Source organism: Pipistrellus kuhlii, unplaced genomic scaffold (assembly GCF_014108245.1).
Source record: "Pipistrellus kuhlii isolate mPipKuh1 unplaced genomic scaffold, mPipKuh1.p scaffold_m20_p_1, whole genome shotgun sequence".
In the NCBI taxonomy this organism is placed as follows: domain Eukaryota; kingdom Metazoa; phylum Chordata; class Mammalia; order Chiroptera; family Vespertilionidae; genus Pipistrellus; species Pipistrellus kuhlii.
In genome coordinates this window covers 12,048,554-12,065,116 of record NW_023425404.1, presented here as the reverse complement: position 1 = coordinate 12,065,116, position 16,563 = coordinate 12,048,554, and the positions used below count along the sequence as shown (strand labels likewise).

The 16,563-nt window shown below is 55.3% G+C and overlaps 1 protein-coding gene across 2 annotated transcripts in view; it reads right to left on the bottom strand.

Moving 5' to 3' along the window:
- Nucleotides 1-15,335, bottom strand: part of LTBP2 (latent transforming growth factor beta binding protein 2) — a 92,568-nt gene extending 77,233 nt beyond the window's left edge. The window contains exons 1-2 of one of the 2 annotated variants that reach the window (XM_036421235.2): nucleotides 14,503-15,335; nucleotides 7,957-8,027 (exon numbers count right to left, since the gene is read on the bottom strand). In XM_036421235.2, the coding sequence (XP_036277128.2) occupies nucleotides 7,957-8,027; nucleotides 14,503-15,320 (889 nt within the window). In that variant the 5' untranslated portion in view covers nucleotides 15,321-15,335. The remainder of the gene's footprint in view (nucleotides 1-7,956; nucleotides 8,028-14,502) is intronic. The other variant, XM_045578674.1, reaches the window with a different exon arrangement.
- Between the last annotated feature and the right edge of the window lie 1,228 nt (nucleotides 15,336-16,563).

Genomic DNA, 16,563 nt, shown 5'->3' with positions numbered 1-16,563 from the left:
CCCCACCCACACCTGAAGTTCAGCTGCTCCCCCATTAAACCTCCATCTCCTCTAAAATCTGTGTCAGTGCGCCACTTAGGCCCTACCCACAGAGCTACCCCATTCCTCCCTCACAGAAAGGAGACCCAGATGTCAGAGGTCCCCATCCTTGTCTGGCCCCCACCAGGGGACGCGTCCTCTACACTCCCGAGCTCCGCCCAGGGTCTGTGTCCTCAGGCCCTCACCTCAGCCCCAAGCCCCCGGGCAATGGGAGAAGTCAGGCCCTGAGAGACGCACCCCGCTCCCACCACAGCTGTGCTGGGGCCGCGGCACAGGATGGCTGGAACAGCACTGGGGCTCAGGGGCCAGCCAAGCGCCCGGCTCCAAAATAGCAGTTGTGTTCACATAAAAGCCTCTAATGAGAGAAAGATGCCGTTCTTGGCCCCTCGCGCGCTCTCTGCAGACGCTGTCTGGCAGGCTGAGCGGGCCTCTACCGTTTGGCAGAGCGAGGGGAGGAAAGGGAGGTGTGAGTCAGACCTTGGCCCCCGGCCCCTCTGCATGGACCGCCCTGCTAATTGCATTAACAAATGCCTCGATGCTGGGCCAGTTGGAGGCCAGGGCCAGGGAGCAGCCCCAATTCCCACGGGCTCTAGCAGGCATGAGGAGGGGGACCACGGGCAGGGCTGTGGCCCAGGGCTGAGGCATGGGTTTGCCTCCAGCTCCTGCTCCAAAGCAGAAGAGTGACTGTCCACCCTGTCACAGCCCCAAGGGTGGTCTCCTTCCAGAGCGATCCCTGTAGATGAGAGAAGGATGGGGTGGGGTGCTGGGAAAGTCCCCATCAGGGACGAGCCTGGGGACCAGTCTTTTCCAGGGGAGAAGTTTGAGGGCACGAAAGAGAGTTGTGTGCAGACAGGGAGCCACCCAGGCCCTTCCACAGCAGCCCCAGCTCCGTGCCCAGGGCCCAGGAAGGTCGGAGGGTAGAGCACCATCCCCACTAACAGCACAGCCCAGGCCAGGGCAGCGTGTGTAGGAGAGAGTGACCTTGCTTGCGTTTGAATTCCCACCATGTGACTTTGGGCGTATTTCTTCACTCCTGTGAGTCTCAGCATCCTCATCTAGGAAATGGCTGTGCATCCGATATTTACTACGTGCCTACGATGGTAAGCAAGACAGACACTGTCCTCTTTCTTTAGGGACCTTTTGACTTAGAGAGACTGTCACAAGACAAGTGGACAAACAAGCAGAACAGAAATCTGGTGGAAACGGTGCTGGGGAGGGGGATGAAATCCAGAATAATGGTGCTGATGGTAGAGGGGAGAAGCTCTAGATTGAATGGTGAGGAGGGGAGCTGGAGATGGAGACTGCAAAGATGGCAAGGAGGCAGCCTCATGGAGGAAAAGCAAACCAAGAGAGAGGCATGTACACAGCCCGGAGACAGCACATTCCATCCAGGAGCCCAGGCTGGATTCGGAGAGTGAGAATGGGGGAGGGAGGTGGTTTGAGTGCTGAGAGGCCAGGCTAGCTACACCACAGCAGGAAGGCTCAGAGAGGGATGTTTTATGATCTGACTTATGGAGAAAGAGCTGGAGGGTAAGGTGGGCAGGAGGTAAGCAGTCCACCGGAGGCTGCCATCTCCCAGAAGGGGGCGCTGGACTAGAGGGCGCTGGACTAGAGAGGCAGCAGGGGAGGCAGAGAGAAGCCTTTAGGAAGTAAAACCAACAGGGCTCACGACAGGTTGGCTATAAAGCTTGAAGGAGAGGACGGTGTCTCAGAGGGTCCCCAGGTGCCTGGCTTGGGCATCCAGGTAGAGGGCGATGCCTCTCACCAGGGTGGGTCAGACCTGCCAGGGGAGCTGGCTTCGAGGGAGGGAAGCCGTGAGTTCGTTTTGGACACGTTGGGGTGGGGATGTCTGGGAGGCATCAAGAGCAGATATGGAGGAGGCAGCGGGACGAAGGAGTGTGGAGGTCGGAGGAGAGGTCTGGCTGGAGATATAAATCTGGGCGTCGTCAGCCCGGAGACGATGTTTACATCCATGGGAATGCATTAGATCATTCGGGGAGCAGTGCGGCGAGAGAGCAACGGAGAGGACCCAGGACTCGGCTCCGGGAGGCCACGTTTAGTTGTCGGGTAGAGACGCGGCAGCGGGGACACAGGAGGGGCAGGACAGAGAGTGACATGATGGCCACTCACAGGGTGAGGGGGATTGAAGTGTTCAGTGCAGTCCCTGGCACAGAGAGCTTTGCACTGTCGTTGTTGCATGCTAATTATGTGGCAGAGTCCCTACGGGTGGTCAGTAGTGGGGAGCAAATACTGCTGGCTGGGCTTCCATGGTCCCCTCTTTCTGGGGAAAGTCCTGGGGTGGCCCAACATGAAGATGCTGGGTAAGGAGAAGCCAGCCAAGGAGCTGAGAAGAGGGAGCTGGGGATGGCAGGAGGAAACTACCAGGTCACCCATGAGATCCTTCACCCACTTGGTCCCTTAGCAAACATGAGTCAAGTAGGTAGAGGGGGCGGCGCCACGCTGCTGTCAATAGACACAGCACCCGACTTCAGGAGGCCCCTGGGTAAGAACATCTTCTAATGAGATCGTCAGGAGCTGCACCTGCTCACCAGGAAGATCTCAGGTGCTCGTAGGTGGCTGGGGAGAGATGGATGTTGCTCTTGCTGGGGCTGCACCCTTCGTGTTAGCTGGGTCCCACTGAGGTCATGTGATTATTCCCTGGATCTACCTCCTACCTTCCTCTCCACCACCCTGGCTCCTGGGGGCTGGTAACCAGTCAGGGAACAACCTGCCAATCATACCCCTTCTCTGGCCCTTTTCCCGATCATTTGTTCAGCACTTACCATGATGAGGCCTGGGCTGATTTCTTTACCTGGATCTCTTTTCTTCCTTCTTATAATTGCTGTAATACTGTTCTCATCCCCATTGGACATGTGGGGAGACTAAGGCTGAGGGTGGCCAAGCAGTTGCCTGAGATCACCATGCTAGTAAGGGATGAAGCAAAGGTTTGAACTCCAGGGGTCTGTCTCAAAAATTGGGGTTTTTAACTGTTGGGTTGAGGTCATTTTAGGGCTGGGATAGGTGGGCTAAGGAAGCTCTGAGATGTGGACCAGAATGAGATTCACGCAGAGGCTCTGGACCGAGGAGGCAGGAGCAAGTGCCCAGGCCACTCCAGGATCTCTGAGGGGCTCCTGAGCACCGTGGGAGTGCTCTGGCAGGGCTGACAGACTGGGCTACAGAAGGGCCAGAACAGCCTCAGCACAGACCCCAGCGAGGCCCTGTATTACTCAGTACATACTTACTGGGCTTCGACTTTGTGTCCAGTGAACACTGGCTACCGAGTGGCATGCTGGGGGCCAGGAGACACAGTCCTGTTGTCAACATCAAAGCCAAATGCGGAGCACAGAGAACATGCCAGGCCTTGAACTGAACATTTGGCATGAGTTACCTCGTTCGTTCCTCACAACTATGTGAGGCAGAGACACAGGGGAGAAACGGAGGCACACAGAGATTAAGCATCTTGCCTGTAGTCACATAGCTACGTAAACCCGGACCGGCAGCACAGTCTCCCGGATTCAGATGAAGACAACAGCTAAACTTCCAGGCTCTGCTGGTTCCCAGCTGCCAGGCTGGGACAAATACCTAACCTCAAAGGTAAATGGGAACAAAGATTAATCTAGTTTATAAGGTTTTTGTGAGGACTAAAAATTAATAACACAAAGTCCTGGCCCACGCTAAGAGCTACAGAGCTATAATAACAATAATTATTATTACTATTAATAATCTCCCCAAAACAACTCCATATAGGTTACTATGCCCATCGTATGGAGGAGGCTCTTTGGCAAAAGAGGGCCAGCCACTCGCCTGAGGACACAGAGTTGAGGTTCAAACCCACCCCTCCTTGGATCTCGCACCAGAATTTGAAGCACATGCTCTTCATATTAAACCTGGGGTTTGGAAGGAGTGACCCACCTAGGCCCCTCCTCAGCTACAGGGACTCCCTCTGCCTTCCCACCCCTGGAACAGCCCCTGCCCTGGGCAGTAGGCTGAGATAAATGAGGATTTAAGGATTTCTTCAAATCCTCTTCCCAGTGTGTGTGTGTGTGTGTTGGGGTTGTGATGAAGACTGGACAATCTTCCAAAAGCCCTAATTATACACAGGACCCACTCATCCCAGTCTACAGTCCTTCCCCTCAGTTGTGTGGGCCAGGTAGGCCCCAGTCCTCACCCTCCATAAATGCATAAATACATAAACCGCACGGCAGAGAGGGCAAAGCCACAGAAGGCCAGTAGATACCAAGGTGAGAGGAGGAGAGAGGACTCCGCCAAGGTGGAGGGAATAGCTGTGGCTCCAGCAATGGCCACTCACAGATACAGTGGCTCCCCAAAGTCCAGTGACTGGGCAGGGGGACGGAAGGGGCCCTCCAGGGAGGTGGGCTGGTATGTTACAGCAACTTCAGATTCTGTGAGAGGAGGCAAGAGGCAGCAGGGAGTGGCCCCAGGGGCTCCGGCCATCATCTCCTGTGCGTAGGCGGTAGTTGGACCCACAGATCTCTCTGGGAAACGCCAGAGGACAGACTGAGACTCCACGCGGTTTGGGGGCTGGCGGGACGTCACACACCTGTCCTTGTCAGCCCTCCCACCTGCTGTCCAAGGAGTCACCCCACACGTGTGAAACTCCTGGGACAGTCATGAGAGTTCCCCGGCAGTCTCCGCTCCAGCCAGAGGGGCAGCTGTGGGGAGGGGAGTGGGAGCCGGCACACCGTTGGAGGAGGTAGGAGAGCCAGCTGACAGGGTGTGCAGCCAAGAGCCCTGCATTCTACAGAGCCCAGGACCCAGTTGTCCAGAGTCAACGCCCATTGGCCACGTGGTCCTCGTTAGGCTCATTAGCAGAGAAGCAGCAACAAGCAAGCAGCACAGGGCCCAGCTAATTAGCACACAGGCCTTCAGTGGACAAGCCGTCTTCACGTGGGAAAGGCTGACGCCCACTGGCAATTCCTCCAGCCCGTGTGCGTGGGTCAGGGGGTGGCCAGGGAGCTGCGGGATGGGAGGGTCCGGGAGGGAAGTAACAGGAGCTGAGGACCCCCCAGCGGGGAGTGGGGATTGGCAGCATTCTGGGGCAGCCCCCCGCTGGGGCACGAGGGTGTACACACATGTTGGTTCTGACAATCTGCAGACTCACCCAACTAGGAGTTTCCAATGTCGAAACTCCAGTTTGGCAGAGGCGAATGCTGGAAAATCACGTGCAAGTCGGGAAACTGAGAACCCCGGGGACAGGAGGGCAGAGCAAGGCCCTCGGGCAGCTGGTGAGAAGCCCACCCCCTCTGGAGCCACTCTGTTCCAACTCAAACCTCAGCAGCACTCTGCGAAGCTGGCTGAAGCCTTCCAGCCTTCCTCCCAACTCTGACCCCAGGCCCTTCCAAGGCCTCCAGAGACTCCCAAGGCCCAGCCACTCAAAGTGTGGTCTCTGGACCAGCAGCAGCAGCAGCAGCATCCCCTGGGAACTGTTGGAAGCACAGACTCTCAGCCCTGCCTGATGTGCTGAATCAGAATCTGCACTTTAATAAGATCCCAGAGGATTCAGGGGAACAATCAAATTTGAGTTGTCCCACCACCACCCCCTACCCCGCCACCCAGGCAGATACTCCTATGAGTAACCCCAAACTCTCAGTGTCTTCGGCTCTGGCTCGAATCACCTAGGGTGTTTAAAAAAAAAAAAAAAAACAAAAAAAAACCAAAAACCAGAGCTTCTGCTGAGCATAAAACTACCTGCTACACACACCCCTGCCTTCCCTGCCCAGGGAAGGCACTGATTTTGAGTCTCAGATCTTCCTCTAATGAGGTGTACGCCCTTGAGCTAGTCACCACTTCTCTGCATCTCACTGTCTTCATCTTTAAAATTATGAGGTACCCCTCTCCCCCAGCCACAGACAGCCTGTCCTCTGAGAGCCCACACTAATCCAGGGTCTTCGAAAAGGCAGGAATTTCCAGGAAGACAATGTGTCTTACTGCTTGTTTTTGAATTTGGGGTTTTGATTTCTTAATCTGCAGATCCTTAGAGAGGCCCAAGATTCTGCCTGAGCATCATTGTCTGACTAGGAGAGGTCAAGGCCATGAGGTCGGAGATGCCAGCCAGCATCCCCATCCCCACAGGGTGGAAGCAGCCCCATCTTGTCCCCGTCTCATCCCCACCTTGGAGGAGGGGGGTATGAGAACCAGAGATGAGGGCCTCCATCGGGCCTGGGAACACCCCAAGTTTTGTCAGGCACCTGGATCCCCTCACACTGCAAAGGGCCCGGGGGTTTGTCATTGGGCAGGAAGGGGTGCTGGTGAGCCTGAGGCCCTGCAGCCAGGTTTAGGGCCTCCTGGTGGCAGCTCCAGGAGGGACAGTTGCGGGGAGACCCTGGAAATGCCATACAGAGGTGGAGAGCTGATGAGAGCTTACGAGGGGCCTTGGGTGTGAGAGAGGAAGATCCCAGGGGCTTCCTGAAACCCACACACCTGTCATTACATGTGGGGATTGCAAACTCCAGGAGGCCCCGGCCTCAGTTGGTGTTCAGAGGGAACAAAATCTTGTAAAGAAGAGTGTGGGGTTTTGGAGTTAGACTGCCTGGATCCAGCCCTCGCTCCAGCGCTTGGGGTAGAATATCCTTGGCCATGTTTTCCAAATAACTTGAGAGGCTTAATTAAAATAATATATGTGAAGAGCTCAGCACAGTGCTGGGAACATAGTAAATCCCAAGCTATTAGCTAGTAGTTTAGTAGTAGCAGCAGGAGTGGTAGCAGTTGTGAGAGTAATAGCGGTAGTAGTGGTAGTAGTGGTTGTAATAGCAGCAGTGATGGTGGTGGCAGTGGCAGTCATGGCAGTAATAGTTTACTGTCTTCCCCACACAGATGTAGAAAGTGAGGCCCAGAAAGTAAGATATTTTGCCAGGAGGGTGTAGTGAGTAAGAAAAGGAACCCTGGCCTGGCTGGCACGGTTCAGTGGTTGATGGTGGACCTATAAACCAGAAGTTCATGGTTCCATTCCCGGTCAGGGCACATGCTCAGATTGCCGGCTCAATCCCCACAGTGGGGCAAGCAGTAGGCAGCTGATCAATGATTCTCTCTCATCATTGATGTTTCTCTCTATCTATCTATCTATCTATCTATCTCTTCTCTCTCTCCTTCTCCCTTCCTCTCTGAAATCAATAAAAATAATTATTTTTTTTAAGAAAAGTGACCCTGGAGTCAAGTCACCTGAGTTCAAATTCTACTGTTTCCAGGTCATGTGACCTTGAACAAGTGACGTCTCTGCCTCAGTTTTCTCATCTGCCTAATGGTACTACCTACCACAGGGACTGTAACTGCACCACACACATAGTGAGAACTGCCTGGGTATTGGCTCTTGCCCTTGTTACTGCCTCTGACACCATCAGTGGAGGCTTGGGTGCAGACTGCCTGGCTCCTCCTGCCTCACTCCCTGGTTCCCACCTAACTAAGAAGACTATTCTCTTTTCTTTTCTTTCACCTGAGCCAGCCAGGTTCAGAGCAGTCCAAAGGAAGGCTGCTCCAGACACGGGATCAGAGCTGCATCAGACCATCCTGGTGGGATGTCAGACAGAGGCCAGGACCAGAGGGTGGATTCCCATAGGACACAGTGTGCATGGTGCCCGAGAAATGTGCAATTCAGAGATTCTGGGGCCAGCCACATCCTACAACCACAGGGGGTGGGCACTTCAGGAACCTTGCGGGCACTGCAAGCGAGACCCACACAGCGGGACAGCAGGAAGAAAATAGAGGAAGCTTAAAAAACATAAATGGGGCTTTAATTTGAGAAGTTGTTTTCAGTCTGAGGCATTGTATAATCTCCTCCCTTCCAGGGCACGTTGCCTCTACTCCCTGAGAAGAGCTTCACTGGGGGAGACACTCCATGTCTGGTGCCCCCATTCTCGAAGGAGAGAGAAGGAGAAGGGCAGGTGGGGAGGAGGCACTCACGTTTGATGCAATGGTTGGTGCTGTTTGCTGTTGTCCATCCCGGGCAGCACTTTCCCCCGCAGACATTCCTCCTGTGGAGTTACCAACACGGGGTCAGGTGTAAGGATGCTCAGAGAGGACCATTCCCACAGCCCCTCCCTTGGTCCTGCCTTCTGCAGAGCCCCATCACGCTGTGCAGACTGCCCCCCCCCCCCATACCAAGGGGGGCCAGCTGGCCTGGGGCAAGCACTTCGGGATCCTGCAGACCTAATGTGAAATCCCGACTGTCATTCTCTGCATGACTTTGGGGAACCTCACTCTCTCTATCTGTACAGTCCGGAGCCCACTGGGTCAACAATGACAGTGATCATGACGATGACCAAAAAGCAAGTCCAGAGAGGTTCAGTCACCTGCCAGGGGTAACCAATCAGTGAGAGCCAGAGCCAGGTTCAAACCTGAGCGGGCCCAACTCTAAGTCACGCTCCGACGTCCCATGGCCTCTCACCAAAAAATAAGCACCACAGTCCCTGCCCCGAAAATGCTGACAGCCCAAGGGGAACAGGAAGACACACATAAAACTGTCTGAAGGACATACATGTGCATCCCCCGCCCACACATGCACACTGGGAGGAGCCTTGGCCTACCGGCAGGCTTACACAGTAAAGCTGAGCCCCGGGTCCTAGAAATTCTATTTCAGCAGGACTCGTGAGGGGGCCAGCTGCTAGGAAGGTGGGGCTGGGGACCTGGGGTAAGCAGCCTCTGCTTAAGGAGCACTCTGTTTCAACTTGGGCAGGCCGATGGAACTTACTTTAGGGGACACTGTCCTTCTCCCAGCTCCTCTTTGGTGCTGGCCCTGGGGCCACCCATAGGAAACACTGGCCTGCACTAACCACTTGGGTTCTCACCCAACTCACCAGAGCTGTGCTTTCAGTTAAGGCCCCCCTGCAGCACCAGCAGCTGTCACCAGCTCTCACTCTCCATCTAAAGATCCAAATGCCTGGATCTAAGTGATTTCCCTAGAGGGGAGACCTCTGGGAGCCTGCCTGCTTGACTCAGGCTGGGCCTGGGCCTGGGCATGGCTTCCTGGACCCCATCATTAGCATCAGAAATCGTCTACAGAGCACTCACTGAAACTCGGGGTGAGCATGGTGGCCAAGGCACAGAGCTGGAGAGTCAAAGCAAGGGACAGAGCAGGGGGCCGTCCCTGTGACCTCTTGGCCAGCATCGTGAGCATCTGCTCCCACTTAGGAATTTGTTTGACATCTGAGTGGACCCCAAGGCTGTGTGGTTTTGGAACCTTCCGAAACATTCAAAATAAATTCCTGCAGCTTGGAAAAGCTGAGGTTCTTTCCTGGCCCTTTGGCCCAACCTCCAGGGAGCTCCCAGAATGTGCCCCCAGCAAAGGGCTGTGCCATTCCGGCCACCTCGAAGCCTCCGGCAGCTTCCTGGCTCCATGATGGCCTCCTCGCCATCAAGGCCCAGGCACCGGGTTCTGGGGAGGGGGCTAGTTCTCATACCCAGGGTTTCTGAATGTGTGCCCTGGGAGAAGGGGGCAGCTACAACCCAACTGGTAAGCCATCACCCCTTGTTGAGCAATGATGCTGCATATTGGGCTAATGTGCCCAGGATGCCTTCAAAAGGCCCAGTATGTCTTCAAAAGGAAACTGACTGCACCCCCTGGGAGTTTTCTAAGAACTAGGGCCTCTGGGAGCCCAGATAGCATGAACCGAGAGGCCTGCCTGGCCGGGCAGTCAGGGCATGAAGCCCTGACCAAGGAGGCCCCTAAGCCAGCTGTCACCTCAGGATGGCTTTGCAGCTGACTGTAGGCAGCAGTGGAGCCTCCCTTGCCTGCCCATGGTGGGACCCTCAGGGCCATCGGGAAGGCTCCAGAATCAGTGGGGATGGGAGGAGCAGTGTGAGACTGAAATCCTACTCAAGAAGGACTCGGGCTCTCCATGAGGGCCTCTGCATGTCCTTTATAGGTCGGATTGGAGTCTTGAGTAGAGGCCCAGGGAGGTGGCCATTCAGTGGGCTCTGCCCAGCTAGTGAGAGCAAATGAGCCTGACTAGCTGGAGTGTATGACTCAGTGGTCTGACTTCCCGGGAAGTCCCCCTTAGAGATCATAAGAGCCCAACCTTCCAGGTGACACCACTCTGCAAACATTAGCCCAACATGCAGCATCACTGCTCAACACTCAGGGGCACTTCTGGCTAACAGCTTGGGACCGTTGCTGTTCCACCTGGAACAAATCTGACCAGACCAATCCTTTGTTGAAAACCTCCCATACTTCTCTATTGGCCTCTACAAAGCTCACCAGGCCTGCACCTGCCTCTGCAGTCTAATTGTCTCCATCACCTCTCCCTTGTCTCCATGACACCCATAACCAAGGCTGTGATCCTCCCAGGACATAAAGAGTATCATCTGCCAATTGCACTCTCTGTGGTCACATTTTGATGCCTTTGTTTAAGCTGCTCTCTGCCTAGAATGCCTTCCTTCTCTCCTTTGGCAATTAAAGTCCTTTGCACTCTAAGACTTCCAAATCAAATGTTACCTCCTTTGTGTGAAACCTCCCCGGACATCTACCCAGCCTTCCCCATTCTCCGTTTGCTGTGCTCTTTAAGTACTGATTGTCTCAGGATGTTGGTTTTATTTGACTACCTTGAGGGCTCTTTCTTATTCCTCTCTGTACTTCTGGAGTCTAACACAGTGCCTGACACGTGCGATATATTTAATACTTCTTTGTTTCAGTTCTTCTAGTGTTTCCCAAAAAAGCAGAAGAATAACACTGAGGGCAGGGAAGTGAGTGTTAGGCTTCCACAGTCACAGCATTCAACAATTCTGAGTCACATGGTGAGAAAGTGATTCCCATTTCAGTGATTTTCTAGCCTGATTGGGTCAATGAAAAAAAACCTGCCTCAGGCTGAGTCCTTCCCCCAACACTTGTCTCTCCCCCTTTTAACAGGGAGAACACACCACTGGGTTGAGCTTCTTAAGATAATGATGTCTGACTAGAATATGAGAACATTTTATTTTTATTTCAATTTTCCTACAGTTACGGTATCTTCTCTTTGTGACGAGTGGTATTATTTTCAACGTATGATAGTGATACCAAGTTTCCTTGAAAATGAATTTATTTATGTATTGTAGAAAAATGAGGCAAGCACTGTTTGAAATAGAAAAAAAAAGTGTAACTCATCTAAATGTCCCAAAACTAAGAGAATGGATAAATAAACTGTGGTATATTCAGACAGTGGAATAATATACAACAGTTCAAATGAATATAAACTTGGATTAATTATATTAACATGTTTAAATCTCAAAACTCTAATGAGGAGAAGGGAAGCAACTTGCAGAAGGATGATACAGAATGGCATCACTTATCTATGTTTAAAATATGCAAAAGAAATTGTTATTTTGTGGATGCATGCATCTGCAGTAATAGTACAAAAACATACATTGGAATCATAAGTAATTTTAGGGTAGAGCAGGAGGCAAATTTATAGAAGAAATGGCAACTAAAAAAAAATCAGAAGCAAACTGTGCCAAAATATTAAGGTTTGATAAAGCTAAGTTGTGAGTTATATATAACACCTTTTTGTGTGTTTGTACAAAATTTCATAATATAAAATACTTTAAATTAAGTAAAACACAAAATCCTATTATTTTAACAGTCTATAAATTTAAAGAGAAATAATAAAGCAAGTGATAAAAGAGGAAAATATTATGAAGGCACTATGCCTTGAGGCTAGTTCACGAAACTCTGAATGTTGAGAAACAATGGCTTCAAAAATCCCCTGTAGACTGAAAGTTTCATTAGTGCAGGAATTGTGTCTGCCCTGCCTTGCTGTGGTAATAAATCCTCATTACATTGCAAGTTCCATGAAGACAAAGGCTGTATTGGCCATTGCTGTATCCCCACCATCCAGCACAGTCCTGACATGGAGGAGGACTTCCAAATATTTGTTGAATGAATGAATGAATGAATGATCAATACCCAGCAATAGTAATGTTATTCCAATCTCCACCAGCAGGTGGCACTTGATCCTTGGCCCTAAGGAGCCCACAAGAAATTGCCAGAGAGGTCAGCCTGTCCAGGAGCCATTAACCAGAATAGATCTAGGTAGACAAAGCCCATTAACAAGACTGCCACTCAACCAACCCCACCCCCCAGCTGACTTGGAGTGGCTGGCTGGAGTGCCAGAGGAGCTCACCCTTTATCAAAGACGCAGAAAATAACCCGGGGAAGGAGCCAAACCCAACATGCGATATCCTGTCTCCATCTGCATACAGCAGGTGCCTGTGGATGGCACCCAGCCCCACATTCTTACACACCTGTGCACATCTGTGCACAGCCTTAGTGCGGTAACCATCTGCTTTGCTCATCACTACCTCACCCTCCCGCCCCTACCCTCTGCTACCCCACTTTTCCCCTAACCCTCACCTAAATGCCTGTAGTATAAGCTCCTCCATGATCCAGCCTAACCTATGCTCCCAGCCTCAGCCCCTGGCTCCACTGCAGTCCTGCCTCTAGGCCAATGCCAACGGTGAGAGGCCCTTGTCCTTGGGCAGGGCTTCACCTCTAGGCCCTACTCCTGGCACCTCCCCTCTGCTTCCCTACCCGCTGCCCTTGAAGCACCAGTGACTCCGGCTCACAGGGCCTCCTTGTCCTCTGAACTCCCCAGCCACCACTGTCCCATTCCTTTATACTCAGCACGAAGCTTCTGGTACTAGAAAGCACATTCCTGGCACATATCTGTCCATTTCTCCAACTGATTATAAGGAATCGAGTTGCTCCCCCAGCAGGAACAATGCCTTTTTCTCTGGAACCCATCCCCCGTCCCCGTGGTCGGCAAACTGCGGCTCGCGAGCCACATGTGGCTCTTTGGCCCCTTGAGTGTGGCTCTTCCACAAAATTCCACGGTCCGGGTGAGTCTATGTTGAAGAAGTGGCGTTAGAAGAAGTTTAAGTTTAAAAAATTTGGCTCTCAAAAGGAATTTTCAATCGTCTTGTTTCTATTTGGCTCTGTTGACTAGTGAGTTTGCCGACCACTGCCCTACCCTATGCTCCCCACCCTTGCTTTTAGGCAGCATGTAGTCACTTGCACAGGTCAGGAAAGGGGAAAAAAAAAACAAAAACAAAAAAAACCAACAACGGAAACACGGTCGGTGCTTCATTAGCCATCGCTGACGGATTCTGTGTATGAGTGACTTGGCAGCCGTGGGTCTGCTGCCCGCCTGCTTTAAACTTGGCCTTCCTCGGCAGCAGGGAGATCATTCACTCCTTCAGCAGGCACTTAATGAGCACTGCATACACCCAGCACGCGTCTAGGCAATGGCCACACGGCCACGAACCAAACAAAGCCTGTGTTCATAGAACTGACATTGGCACGAAACACAAACAGATACATAATATGTCACAGGAGACTACCTGCTATGAAGAAACATAAAGCAGGGCGAAGGGAGAGAGTGGAGGGGGGCAGGAGGAGAGCAGAGATCTGAAAGAAGCAAGGGAGACCTGCTGAAGCCTGGGAGAAGTGTGCCGCCAAGGAAAACAGCCCGTGCAAAGGCCCTCGGGAGGTCCTGGGGATAGAACTGGGGGTACCAGCCCCCCTGCTGTGCACCAGGACTACACCCATGGGTCCATCGGGCCAGGCCAAAGGGCTGCCAGGGTTCCTCCCCAGCAGCCCCGCATCGCCCAAGGCTTTCTGCCCTCCGTTCTGGAGACACCTGATACACCCACAGCGCCTGGCAGCCAGGAGGACCCCGGACTGAGGAGCCGCCCCACGCTGCGAGGGCGCCCCCCGGCGGGCCTGGGGAGAGGGGAAACCGTACATCGCTGGGTTGGGAAGAACCTTAGCCCTGCAAAGACGCCTAGCAGCACAGGTAGACACACAGACCGGTCCCCACAGGTCACTGCTGTGCCCACCACCCCGGAGGGGGGCGGGAGTGGGCGGGTTTCCTACCCAAAGTGCTCCCGAGCCAACGCCCATCCCCGCGTCCAACCAGCCGCGTTCCCCGGGCCAACCTGCGCCCAACCCAAACCTGCGTCCCGGTGCGCGGGTTTCGCGGCCAGCCCCCTTCGCAGAGACGCATCTGTCTTCCCACTCTGGAGGCCCCCCCCCCCCCCCATATCCTCCACCCACCTGCGCTCTGTGCCCGCTCTCTCACACACACACACACACACACACACACACACACACACACCCGTCCTCCCTGGATCTGAAGCACCTGGGACGCCCCCTCCGCTTCTCCTGCCCGGTTCCTTCTCGGGCCCCAGCAGCACAGGTTGGCTGAGGGCGGGCCAGGGAAGAGGCCCATCAGGAAAGGATGTAACGTCGGGTCTCGGCGAGCTGGTACCCAAGAGTGAGGACGGCGTTTCTCTTTCTGAAAGTGGGTCAGACTCCAGGCCCCGGCTCGTGCTGGCTCCCCGCAGCTCTGAGGCCAGAGGGACGGGGAGGCAGAGCCCGGCACCCCCTCCTCTCGCCTGCACATCCCCCCAGGAATACGCTCAGCCCCAGCCTCCCCTCTTTCCCCCCCCTCCAAACACACGCTCTCCTCTGGTGCTCACCCCGTGGGCCGCCCTCGTGGCTGGGTCGGGGGCGCAGCCCGGGGCCGCTGCGGGGTCCAGAGGCGCGGGGGAGCCGCGGCCGCCCTCGTCCTCGCCCGGGCTGCGGGCTGCGGCGGGCCCCGGCGGCCGCTCCTCCCGGGCTGTGCAGGTGGCCGGGCCCGCAGCGGCTGCTGCGCTCGGGGCGGCCTCCTGGCCTGGGTCTCGGCGGGCCTCCAGGGGCTCCCCCAGGCGGGCTGGGCCGGCTCCGAGGGCGGTGAGCCCGGGCCGGGCGCGTCCTGCTCCCGGAACAGACTGTACACCTTGGCTGCGGCCGCGGCGTGGTGGCCGCCCCCCGGGCGCCACAGCCGGCTCGCGTCCCTGCCGACCGGCGCGAATCGTCCCGCCGGGTCCCTCTGAGCGCGCCCCACGCCCGCGAAGAGCGCCAGGGCGAGCGGCAGGAGGCTCCTCCAGGGGTTCCCCCGGGGGCGCGCGGGGCAGGGGGCCGGGGCCGGCGGCCGCATGGCGCCGGGGCCACCGGAGAGGAGAGCCGTGCGCGCGGGGCTGGTCCGGGGCTGGCGGCCGGTTCCCCGGGGCGCTGGCGGGCTGCGGTGGGGTCCCCTCCCGGCGGCCCGCTTCTCTTCGTCTGGGGCCCCCCCGAGAGAGCGGGAGGGCGGCCCGGGCTGTGCGCCCTGCGCCCCGCGTCCGCGCCGCGTCCCCGGCTGGAAGCGCACGGCGGCTGCTGCGCCTTCGCGCCTTCTCCCTCTTGCTGCAGCCTGAACGGGAAGGCTTTTATTTTTGGAAACCTCTCCCTGGTGTTTCGTCTCTTTTATCCACACCATGCCCCCTCCTCGGAGGGACAGCTCAGCCCCCCTCATTACGGGAGAGGGAGAGAGGAATTCCAGCAACACCCACTTTGGCACCGCGGAGCGAGCGGGCGGCGAGGGGGGTTAACCCGTGAGTAGCTGGGGGTGGCTCGGGGCTGACCCGAGGGCTGGTCCGGGAGGGAGGTGCCGCCTGCAGGAACAGCGGCACCGGAGCCACCTTTGCTCGTGTTCTGGGCGAGCTCGAGATGCTGACCTGCCCCGAATTCATCTCCCGCCCCTGCCCTCAGGGACAGACTCTGGGTTGGATGGCCGAGGCTGCAGCCTCAGGGGCCTGAAGGAGACCGACCGGGAGAGGAACCAAGAACGGCGTGACAGAATCAGGACCGTAGGGACCGACGTCCCGGCCCTTCGCTTCTCGCCCCGGCCACTGGGGGGCGTCCGCCGGGGTGCGGGCTAGAGCTCGGACGGCTCGGGCGAGCGCTGGAAGGCCGCCTGGGGGGGCGCGCGCCCTCTAGTGGAGTTGGCCGCGTCCTTGGCCATCCCGCCGCTTAGACAGGACCTGTGGCTGCCAGACACCTTGGCTCCCTATTCCTGTCCCCTTTCTGTTGAGTCAAGGTCAAGCCTGGTGGCAGGTCCTAGAAGAAGTGTTCTCCTTTTTCACAGAGGGTAGACCTGTAAGATCTGGAATAAGGAAGGTCATTCAAGAAGACAGCGAGAAGGGAATGAAACCCTGGCTTGCTGCCTGGGCTCAGAAGTCCATCCCTCCCTCAGGAATTTCACCCGAGAGGGATTTAATTTGCCTCTGATTGATCTGGTGCTCACATCTTCTTGTGCTGGCAGCGAGGGGACAGGGACGCAAGAATGCCAATTGCCACCCATCTGAGTGCCTCTGACCATCAGCTCATCACCTACACCCCTGGCCCCCTGTCTTAAAGCCTAAAGGCCTGGCAGCCATGGCTGCTCCTGGTGCATTTCTGTAGCCTACTATTTTCTAGAGAGACAGAGCATCAGGAGGGCACCTGTGCCAAAACCGGTTTGGCTCAGTGGATAGAGCGTCGGCCTGCAGACTGAAGGGTCCTGGGTTCGATTCCATTCAAGGGCACGTACCTTGGTTGTGGGCACATCCCCAGTGGGGGGCGTGCAGAAGGCAGCTGATCCATGTTTCCCTCTCATTGATGTTTCTAACTTTCTATCCCTTTCCCTTCCTCTCTGCAAAAAATCAATAAAATATATATATTTTTTAAAAGAGGGCACCCGT